The 11,422-nt window shown below is 40.3% G+C and overlaps 1 protein-coding gene across 1 annotated transcript; it reads right to left on the bottom strand.

The window, feature by feature from the left end:
• Positions 1-8,199: 8,199 nt before the first annotated feature.
• Positions 8,200-9,598, bottom strand: LOC103705732. The gene is made up of 4 exons (XM_017842421.3): positions 9,450-9,598; positions 9,169-9,360; positions 8,962-9,087; positions 8,200-8,427 (listed from the first exon to the last, which is right to left on the bottom strand). Exons 1-4 carry the CDS (start codon positions 9,453-9,455, stop codon positions 8,371-8,373), a joined length of 381 nt encoding a protein of 126 aa, XP_017697910.2. The 5' UTR covers positions 9,456-9,598; the 3' UTR covers positions 8,200-8,370.
• Positions 9,599-11,422: the final 1,824 nt, after the last annotated feature.

Below are 11,422 nucleotides of genomic sequence, written 5' to 3'. Positions count from 1 at the left end.
GGTATGATTCTTTTCTTCTTCCCCACCTCCCATCATGAAATGGTTCTCAAAGAAATCACAGCCACCCTCAGGTGGGAACTGGAAAGAAGAAAATGTTCCTGCATGCTGGATTGATCTGAGTAATGAAACAAATCCTTCATAGCTACCTGTCTGACATCTGAAGCCTAGCGGCAGGGAAGGGTGCTGCAAGAAACCATTGATAGCAGCACCATGCAATTGATGAAGCTCCATTTGCACATTAGTGAATACTCCATGAAATAATGAACAATAGCTAAATCCCCTGCGCCAACGGTCCAATGCAATTGTCCAGGCGTTGGCCTACACCATTGAAGCTTTGCATATTCTTGAATTCCTTGAGGAGTTGGATTGTCTTCCTGACATCCTCCTGAATTCATGTGTAACGAACTAGGCAGAGATATGTGAGCACTGGAAAAGCCCTAGTTCACTACTCCGCCATCAACCAAGTAACTTGAACAATGTTGTAATGCCTTCATGGATTGGTTTAATTCACTGTGGATGCATGTCACAAGAAAAGACTGACTGTAGAGAGCTTGACCAAAGGCTTGCTGGGAATATTCTGGTGGAAGGCCATGAATGCTAAGGATATCTGTTGCTCTATACTGTTCGACATATATTTTTTTTTAATTTGTATTTATTGAATGCACACGCACTTGTTTGGATAATATCACCTCTTACTACTTGAGCAAAAAGACGGAGAAATGAGCCAGAGTATTAGGCTTTGATATATCACATTTAAGGAGCCGAGCTTTTCAACCAAAAACATCGAGCTTCACTTTCATTTCCTAATCGAGCTGAGCTTGAATGAGCTCTAACCAAGCCATGTCTCGGCTATTTACGAGCAGTTCGAATAATTTGCAATCCTAGTTGGGGATTCGATCTTGATTAGAGTCAGCCCTCGTAGGATAGGTTGGATATTCTTTCAAAAAAAAAAATGCTACCAAATCAAATTGTATGACCGGCTCTAAATTTTCAAGTAGAGCAATACAGTGGAAAGTATAAAATGGACAGACGTCTCCACTTGAGGTTGATTGATCCAGTTCCAAGAAGAAAGAAACTACATCTTAACCATGAGTTAGTAGCTTGCATGCCGTTACTAGCTACATTAACTTCTGACGTTGCATACTCATGGATACAATTATCCTTAATTACTTTAAAAATGTCCTTTTAATCTGTTAAAAAAACTGTCCTCATCTCTAACAAAGCTTAAAAACCTGGAAAACCCCTTCGATTTAACTCCTCCGGCCTGCTTTTGTAAAGTTCTGCTTTAACACCGCATGAAACTTTAACTTTTGCACGGCTCAGTGCTGCCCTCCTTTTCGTTTTTGTCTTCTGTGTATGAGTCCATAGTTTAAAACCCCACCACCTATCGAGGGTATAATTTAGAACGTTGTTTCACCGAGAAAAGTGACTCGAATAGGAGAGGTGAGAGATTTTGCTCGCCATTAGATAAAGGTGGTCAATTGCATTTTGAGGTGGTCAATTCCCTGCTGCTGATGTGGCAGTCTGTAAAAAGCTGATGTGGACCTTTGATCACTTAACACACGTATCACCCGTCTATTCATCGAGAGTATAACGTACACTGCACCACGTGGCTTTGCATGCTAATAATTATAAACAATCGTTTCTACAATTACGTATCAAAGTACGCTCAATTACGTTTAGCAGCGTACACAACTATATATATATATATAATATTATAATATATATATATATATATATATATATATATATATGCATGCGGTGTAGAATATAATTTCTCGCATTTATTATCTGAGAATTGTACTGAAATACAACTAACAATTCAAGCAACCAATGGGTCAGTCCTGGACGGAGGCACGAGGGGAGGCGCGGATTTTTGTTATTCGGAATTCGTCTGCCAGGGTTGTGGCTGCTGGGAGCAGTCAGTTATTTGACACTTCGGTTCCGAGTGCGGAACTGAGAGCTGCTTGAGTGGGCCCTCGCCATGCCCGGTACGTGTTACAAGCCAGGTCCATCATCCTGGAGGGTGATTCAGCCACCATTATCAGTTGATCCGGAGGGTCCAAGAAATAACGGTTGTGACCACCCATTGTTCCGAAACATTTGGGCTATGGTGAGGATTGGAGGGGCCTTTCAGGTTAAGCATGTATACGCGAAGCCAATGGAACTGCGGATTGGGTGGCTGCTTATGTAGCCTGTCACTCCGGCGGTACCCTGTGGGCTGGAGATGGGAAGTTGCCCTTGGCACTCCGAGGTATCCTATTTTTGACTTATTGGTATATCCATACCCGTTAGGTATGATCCACCTATCCTAGCCAAAAGAGAGAGAGAGAGAGAGAGAGAGAGAGAGAGAGAAGGGTGATCAATGATAAAGAAAAGATAAAAAGCCGCTTCAATTGCAATGGAGAGAATGGAGAGAGATTGAGAGAGAGGAGAAGAGAGAGAGAGAGAGAGAGAGAGAGAAGGGTGATCAATGATAAAAAAAGATAAAAAGCCGCTTCAATTGCAATGGAGAGAATGGAAAGAGATTGACACAGATTGCAACTTTGAACTTGCTTCTCTAGCAGCATCATCGTGTCCCTATCTCCACTTTGATGTTAGGTTAGACTTGCGAGATGCTAGCAACTCACGGTGGACTCATCATAGGAAAAAAAAAAGGATTAAAAAAAAAGATATGAGATAAATTATTGTAAGGCTAGATATAGTTGCCTTTATTGATTGACGAACTCCAATTATTTGAAATCATAAAAGCAGTACTAGTTGACCGTCTAAAAAGAAGTAATTTCTTCCATTTCCTCTTTAAAATACACTAACTTACGTCGTATCTAATTACGGCAGGAAAGATTGGAGGCACAAACAGCAAACATGAAAAGCAACCACAGAATTATATTGTGTCTTCCATAGCCCAAACCCACTTAGGCAATGCAGTTCAAGCCTAGACATCCAACCCACAAATTCCGCAGCACCTTCTTCTGCAACAAAAGAAAAAATAAAAGGAAACAAGAAAAAGAAAAAACTCAGAAATTCATAGAAGAGTTCCATAGAAAGTTCTAAAACCCAATGTGGATGCTATTATTTGTTCCCTGATCTGAATGCTTGCCACTTGGGCTGCTTGGGTTCCAATCCAATTAACACACAACCCTCGCATGATTAACCTAACATCTCAAACTTGACCCGAACTGACTCCAAAATTTCGAGCTCAAATGCCATTTGAGTCGAGTCAACTCAAGTTGGGTCATGTTGGTTCAAGAGGCAATCGAGTTTGGTTAAGGTTCCGATCCATATTCTAAGATACATGGGTCAACTTTAGGTTAGAAGAACTTAAAGTTCGTGTTGCATGAAAATTAAACATTTCTCAACCTAAGTCGGACCAAAAGTGACCATATTGGCCCAAACTCAACCTAGCTCACGTATCATCACATTTCATAAACAGCGCTTGCCTTCGTAGGTGCTTGATGCAAGAGTTCTGGGGGTATCTTGTACAAGTCCTCGACCGCAGGCTTTGGCTTCCTCCTATCTCCTTCTCATACTGCTTCATCCCTTCTCTTCCCCATCCTCCTTTCTTCCTCTGTAAACCAAACAACAACATTAACACCCATAGCAAGAATCATATTTCTCGAAAACCAACTCATGAGAGCCATGCATAGAATACCGGCCTTTCTTTGATGTTGTTGGTGCTGCGGTAGCACCACCTTGAAGAGATCCTCACCAACTCCTCCAAGGGGGTGAGCTTGGATCAAACCAGTCCCCACCCCGCCGACTCGAAGTACTCGGTGACGACCGGGACCTCGTCGTAGCAATTCCAGCTCCCAAACTCTGGCATCTTCCGTCCCTTCTTCGCATTCTGCAATCAAAAAATTTCACCACCATTACAAAGACAACTTATTTACACCAAGAAAAAAAAAAGCTCCAAAACTTCTTCACTTACCTCCATCAACTTGGCACCCACAAAATATGTAGTGGAGACAATATAACAAGAAGGAATGTGGTGGTTCCAAATAATTAAAGTGAGGTTGGAATGAGGAGGGTGGGAGGATGTGCCGTAAGAGACTAATGGGTCACGCCTGCTCGTGCCTGATAAAGTGTGAGCTTTTCCACTGTTTTATATGGTGGCGTTCATTCCTAAAGAGGAGCATTTCTGCTGCCCATGCCTGGAGACTGGAGAAAAGAGAAGAGATGGGCCATGCTCCATGCATGAGGACAACAGTGCTCTAGGCTTCACAAGGGATGCTAAGTTCACCCTACGCGAGCACTGGGACGAAGGCCTCCTTGGAATTTAAGCTCTCACAAGGCGCAAACTGTGACTAGGCCTAAGTCTTGAAAAGGTCTCATGAACATTTTTGATGTGTAGGGAGCTGTGGGGACTCTGAGATTTAACCAGCTTCAGGTGTGTGGGTTTGTCAGTATGGATAGAAATTTGATGATTTTGCTGAACAACCGCTCGGCCGTGCCATCCCCTTGGTTTGTTCTACTTTTGATGCATTGGCCTTGTTTATTCCATTTTGTAGCGGGGACCGTCAAATTGAGAGGGCCATGTCCAAGAACGCCATGAAGGCTTGCTTGATTAAATAATTCCTTTTCCGACCAAAATATGTTGATTCCATTCAGAATTGTGAAATTGCTTAAAACACTTGGAAAAACGAAAGACCAAAAAAAAAAAATTATAAGAACAGAATAAAATGGAATAATGGCATCAGAAGATGTTTATAAATTCTCATACTTTTCTTGAATCTATACCATATTGACATACAACAGAGCTCGTTAAAGGAGGTACAGAAACCAATATTAAGATGAGATGGTATAAGCAGTTGCAACAAAAGGAATTAGGAGGCAAAGGTAAGCAAAAGCTTTAGTAAAACAAGAAAGTTAGGAAAGAAAAGTGAAAGAATTTGGAAATGCTAGTAGTGAGACAGCTTTTAGAGAAAATAATTGAAAACGAAGGATTTGCGAGATCGGCCTCCGAAGGACATTTGCACCCTTGTGTTGCATGGGAGACATATATATATGATGTAAAAGAAAAATTCTCAACACTAAAACTAATAATCAAGTAACTAGTTTCCCTTCATGTCTCTTCACAGTATATAAGTATATACATAGTCAAGCAAAATCACGAGTTATACCAATACTAGAGGATATCTTAAACCAACAATGGCTACAGTGCACTAGAACAATCTACCGGAGCTCATTGAGCATATTTAATTATCTTCTCTATCTCTACTTCGTTTTATGCAAAGTAGTAATGAGAAACTCTATAAGCCTTTTCTTAATGCAAGTGGAGCAAGGGACTAGAGCTCTTTATCTATAAATGTTGATTTTCTAACCTATCAAAATTCGCTGGTAGATTAGGATTTCAATGTCTTCATTCCAAGTACAATAGGCTATTAATATGGAGCTTTTCGAATTTGAAAATATTAACGAAGTTAGCATGAAGGCCGTGAGGATTGAGAAGAAGAATCGACCTAGGAAGGCATGAAGGGCGACAAGTTTAAGAGAGACAACAAAAAATCAAGCCAAAAGAGGGAGCAAAGTAAGAAGCATGTCAATACGACTCAAGAAATCACTACGACCACTATAACATCTATGGACACACCAATAGAAAGTGTTGGAAGCTTCACCCCAAATTGTAGCTAAAGAGAAAGAAGCCGAAAAAAGACCAAGCTTAATCAAGCAAACTCAAAATTGAGCCGGATGATAAGAAAACCCAACATAACAACTAAGGCAGACCCAAAAGTGCAAGAGGAGCTCTTCTACTTGAAGATCCAGGTGAAGCAAAACATATTAGAGCTATTGTAGATTCTGAAAGCTAAAAAAATCTTATCTCTGAAAATCCAGTTCAGAAACTGGGGTTTCAGATCAAGCAATATCCACATCCTTACCTTCTTGGTTAGATTCAGAAGGGCATCAAGTTGAAGATTACTAAGCAATGTACCTTCAAATTCGCATAACCAAGATGTACATTGATGAGTAATATATAAAGTAATTTCTTTGGATGTTTGCGGGGTCATCCTTGGGAGTTTGTTGGGATCGAGATGTAGTCTTTAATTGGTTGCAAAGAAAGTATTGTCTCATAAAGATGGGAAGGAGTTCATAATCAATACCTTTAGAACATATGGTAATAGTGACTTTACTGCCACTACCCAAGCAAAATAACTTGTTAACACCTATAACAAGTTTATGATGATGGTACGAGAAGTCGATACTACTCATGATAGGCTAAGCTCTCGTCTCTTGCTTCTGTTGATTGATCAACCAAGATCGAGATCGAAAAAGAGTTATCGTTATCGTCATCAACAAGGAAGGACGGCAAGGAGAGTCCCTACCGTGAAGTCCAGTTGTGGAAATGGGATAGGTGATTCATTGACATCCGAAAGTAAAAAAAGAGCAAGATCGGAAACTATTTCTAAATAAAACCAAGCGGGGAAGCAGGCATTCGATACATTATGTGAAAGAATATTTTAGGGGCAAAGAAAAAAGAAGAAGAAGAAGAGAGGAGAATTGAGAGGGATTGGGGAATCTTATAGAACCACTTATCTTAATTTTATAGATAAGCTAAAAATCACCTCTAAAATGACTTTAATTATTCCTATAAGTCAAGATAAATATTTTTTCTAGATCACCCAATCTATCCTCTTTTTTCTTCCTTCTCACTTCAAACGCCTCCTACTTGTCCCTCCTACCGGAAGATCTTATCTACCAACAAAATATTTCTGGGATCCAAACAGACTCTAAGTGAAGTAGATATGAAATGTTACCCTAGTTTTTTTTTAAAAAAAATATCGTCTATCTATATATCAAAACATGAACATTAAAGAGACCCTTTTAGCTTTTTTTCCTTATGCTTGTTTTTGTTAATGCATGCTTGCACATTTGGTGATATTTCCTTCTAAGCTTTGCACCGCCCACGGTGGTCTCCCTCTTTTTATTTTTTGTCTTATACGAGTCAAAGTTAAAACTAAGACCCCACAAGTAGAGGATGCCGGTATAAGTTAAAATCTTGCATCATTGGCAAACGTGACTGCAAAAAAAAAAAAAAAAAGTAGAGGATGTGGGTATAAGTTAAAAGCTTTGCACCCACACGGTTTTTTTTTTAAAATTTTTCTGAAAGTATAAATCTATAAAAAAAAAAAAAAGAAGAAGCAAAAGCCACACACACCCACACGGGTTTGCGTTGCATCCTTTCCCAAAAACGTGATTGATCTTTTTTTGACCGTTAGATGTACAGAACGCAAAGCTTACAAATGTAGAGGATTTTAGCATAAGTTAAAAGCGTTGCACCTCCACAGTTTTTTTTTTCTTTTTTTATTCAGTAAAGTATAAATCTATACAAAAGAAAAGAGCAAAAGAGACGCACCCGCATGGATTTGGGTTTGCATCTTTCGCCCGAAAGAGTGATAGATCTTTTTTTTGAACGTTAGATCGTGCTCTGCACAGAAATCAAAGCACTCCGACCTTCTTCCTTCATCCGCTTACGCGGATCTTGAAGCGATGGAGTGAATCCTCCTTTGGCGCGAAACATGTAACCCGTGTCCCACCCACCACGGCTCTCGAGCTTTCGTAAAGCTTCCGAAGTGATAAAAGACTAAAAGAAAAAGAGAGAAAAAAAAAAAAAGAAGATCGAAAGCAACCTCGACAGTACAAAACAGCTAGAGCGAGCGGAGAGAACAAGAAAGCTACTACAAGAAATCGATACAAAGATTTCAACTTTAAATTATGCTTCTCAGTGACTACATCATTATGAGTCATGCATGACCCATCTTGGATTTTGATCTGGGGTTGGGAGCAACCCATAGTGGAATAATCATAGTAAATTATAAGGTACATAAAAGTTAAATCTCTATAATACACTAGCTCAAATCATACCATTAATGCTAAAATCTTTTCTTATCTCGCACTAGTTCTCTTCATGATTCTTAATCTAATGATTCAGAAAATTCACAAATTATAGAGGAAAGGGATTCATCCCTGCCCAACACGAAGATGTAGATGGGATCCGAACCCAAGTCATTAGCGACGGTAGCCGAATGGCTTTAGTAACCAACTAGTTGACACCTACCCTTTGCAAGATGAAAACTTGGTCTACTTGTTGGCACTCCTAACTCCCATAGTTCATGAGAGGTTCTATATTCGCATCTCGATGGTAAAGATCGACGACATTGATACTCTACTCTTTATGGCTTGATGAATTTGATTGTTTTTAGATTCACGCAAAACATCAGGGGCTTCTTCCATTTCCTGAGTAAAAGAACACTATCTTGTAATATATATCACACATAACAGAGGCAAAAAGAAGAAGGGGGGGGGGGGGGGGACTAGGAACTACATGCACCACCAAAACATCAAATAATAGTGTCTTTGGTAGCCCAAGCCCACTTAAGCGATGCAGTTGAGGCCTAGACACCCGGCCCACAAATTCCACGGCAGCTTCTTCTGCAACAAAGCAAGAAAACAAAACGAAACAAAGCAAACGTGAGCTCCGAGTAGACAAGCCTAAAAAATTCTTAGGCATGGTTGAATGGGAAATCCCAAACTCAAGTAAGCACGCCACAAGATTATTGATCAACTTCCTTAGAATCCCAACTTGGGCAAGTCATGTTGTGCAATGAGCCCTACCAAGTGTCATATGATAACAAATTAAATACCAACTAAACAATTAACTTGAAGACCCAAAACTAAAGTTAACCAAACTTCAATATTTTAACACAATTTGAGTTAGGTTGAGTCAAGAAGAGTTGGGTGGATCAAGCTCAAATTAATTGTCTCACATTAATTGAGACCATAGAGATATGGTGCAAATTAAGGCAGACTAAATTGGGTTAAGATCCTTGTTACAGAAAATTGCCCAAACCTTCAACCTGATTCCAATCCAACTTTAAATTGGCCTGACAAGTTGCAAGCCAAGCCTGAGTTAATTAGGTACAGGCCCATGCAGCACCATTAATTTTTTTCAGAGAGAAAACTTGCCTTCCTTGGCATTTTGTAGAGGAGATCTGGGGGTATCTTGTACAAGTCCTCGTCCACTGGCTTGGGTTTCTTCCACTCCTCGTCATACTGCTTCACCCCTTCTCTTCCCCTTCCTCGCTTCTTCCCCTGTAACCCAAACAACAACACTAAAACTAACCTAAACCAAGGAGCTTCATTTCACTTAAAAATGGCAAGATCATCACTAACCTTTCGCAGATGATGCTGCTGCTGCTGCTGCTGTGGTTGCACCACCTTGAAGAGATCCTCACCATCTCCTACAAAGAAGCGTGCTCGGATCAACCCAGCCCCCATCGCCGTCTCGAAGCACTCCGTGATCGGGACCTCGTCGCAGAAATTCCAGCTCCCAAACGCCGGAACCTGCTGCCTTTTATTCGCATCCTGCAACCAAAAAACCTACCACCATGACAAAACCATCCTCTCTCGCCGCTGCTACCAAAGCAAAACAGCTCCACAACCTCTTCGCTTACCTCCATTCCCTTACCACCAAGCAGAAGAAATGGAAGTGAGAGAAGTTGGAACCAGGGACTGTAGTGGTGATGGTGGTGATAAAAAAAAAGACAGGTAGTTAAAGGGAATGGGACGTGCCTTTATAATGGGCGCACAGAAAAGAGTGATCTGCGTGCTTTAAGAGGACTGAGTGGCCAAAGGGTTGGTCTGCTCGTGCTGATAAAGTGCAAGCTTTTCCACAGTTTTATATGGTGGTGTTTAGCCCGGAGGGCAGCATGCAGCAGTGGCAGTTCTGTTGGTCACGCCTGGAGACTCGAGAAAAGTGAAGGGATGGCCCGGGGCCCATGAGGGCCCAGCTGTGACAAGGCCCGAGTCTTAAAACCTATCATGACTTTTTTTATTGCGTTGGGGAGAGTTTAAACCAGCCAGGCTCTTTATCTGGGGCTGTCAGTCTGGATAGAATTTTGAAAGAGCCATCTTTGCCACTGAGGTGGTAGCTCAGCGGAACAGAACTTACTTCCAAGAGGTTCCGAGTTCGAAATGCATGGGCATCGATGAAATTATGGAGACCGGATGCTCCCTGCTCGAACACAGGGTTTGGAAGGGCTACTGGTCTGCTGGTAGCCTCGGTGATGCCAGGTGTGACGTACTCATACGGAAGATTCGTGCCGGAGCCCAGAGAAATATCCGAACCGGGCCCATGGGTGGGGAGGATATAAATAAAATCGGCCAAGGTGCCCAAGCTCATTTCTGCCCGCATCGAACATTATCCTGACAGGGTGGAGCCCAGTAGGAGCTGCTATACGGGAGTAGGCTCATCCCTTCCTCCTCCTTTCCCCCTTTTTTCAGCAAAAAAAAAAAGAGAGCCATCTTTGAGGGTGTTGCTCCAAGTTTGAAGTAGTTTCAAGGTGAGTTTATATTTGGTTATGGTTAAGAAATTAATTACTTGTATTACTAATTATCAGAAATAAAAATGTCATGTAAGGCTCATCTAAGTATTATGTGTACCAGCTATGGGATATACTTCATGGAATCTGCATTCATTAAGAGATATATTGTATAGGCAGTGTCAGAGTTAGAGCAATCATAATCAGCACATGACATGTTCATCACAAAGTTATCAGTTTGAACTTGTTTAACATATCATGATTAAAGGCTACTATATTAATCTTATCCTACATGACTGATTATGATATCTTTCCTTGCATATAATCATGTATGTGATTATAATACCAAGGAATTAAGCATGGGTGTATTTTATTCTTTTGCCCATGATAAGAAGCAGCATTGGCGAGCATAGTGTATGGCATGTGCAATAGAGATAAATCAAACCATTGAACTACTTGTATTGACAAATGCAATCTTACTTTTGATCATTGCACTCATATTGCTTTGTTTCCATTGAAAATACTAAGTTGATGGTGGATGCAACCATTAGCCACAGGGGATGTATTTTTTAATCCAGCAATATAATTTGATTGAATATTTACAATCCAATAAAAGATTCATGTGGATGAATCTCAGCCATTTTGTCTAGAGTAGGACAGATAATTATCTGCAAAGAAAAAAAAAAGGCTAGATAACTTCATACATGTTGAACACTACATGCATGCCAAGTGTCAAAATGGAAGATAGTGCTCATCAAAATCCATTAAGACAAGAATTTACATGGCCAAGGTTGCATCATTAATATCCTTGAGGACTTCAGATTTTATCAAGACAAAACTTTGATTGAAATGGCAGAATTATACTCGCCAGCCCTCATAGTCCCTAAAATGATAGAATTTCTGGTTAAAAAGTTGACGTTTATTTTAAATGTTAATTTCCGATTAAGACCATTATAGTTGAAAACTAGACTATAGCTTGGTGGTTGCACCTCATGGAAGGAGGTCTTCTAATAAAACTCTTATTTTTTTATAATTTTATGTTTATAATGATACATTGACCATTATTTTTCAAAAGAGATCATAATAGTTATTATGATGAATATTTT

The sequence above is a fragment of the Phoenix dactylifera genome, chromosome 9 (assembly GCF_009389715.1).
Source record: "Phoenix dactylifera cultivar Barhee BC4 chromosome 9, palm_55x_up_171113_PBpolish2nd_filt_p, whole genome shotgun sequence".
Lineage (NCBI taxonomy): Eukaryota > Viridiplantae > Streptophyta > Magnoliopsida > Arecales > Arecaceae > Phoenix > Phoenix dactylifera.
The sequence above is the reverse complement of the archived record's forward strand: the minus strand, read 5'-3'. Positions and strand labels throughout refer to the sequence as shown.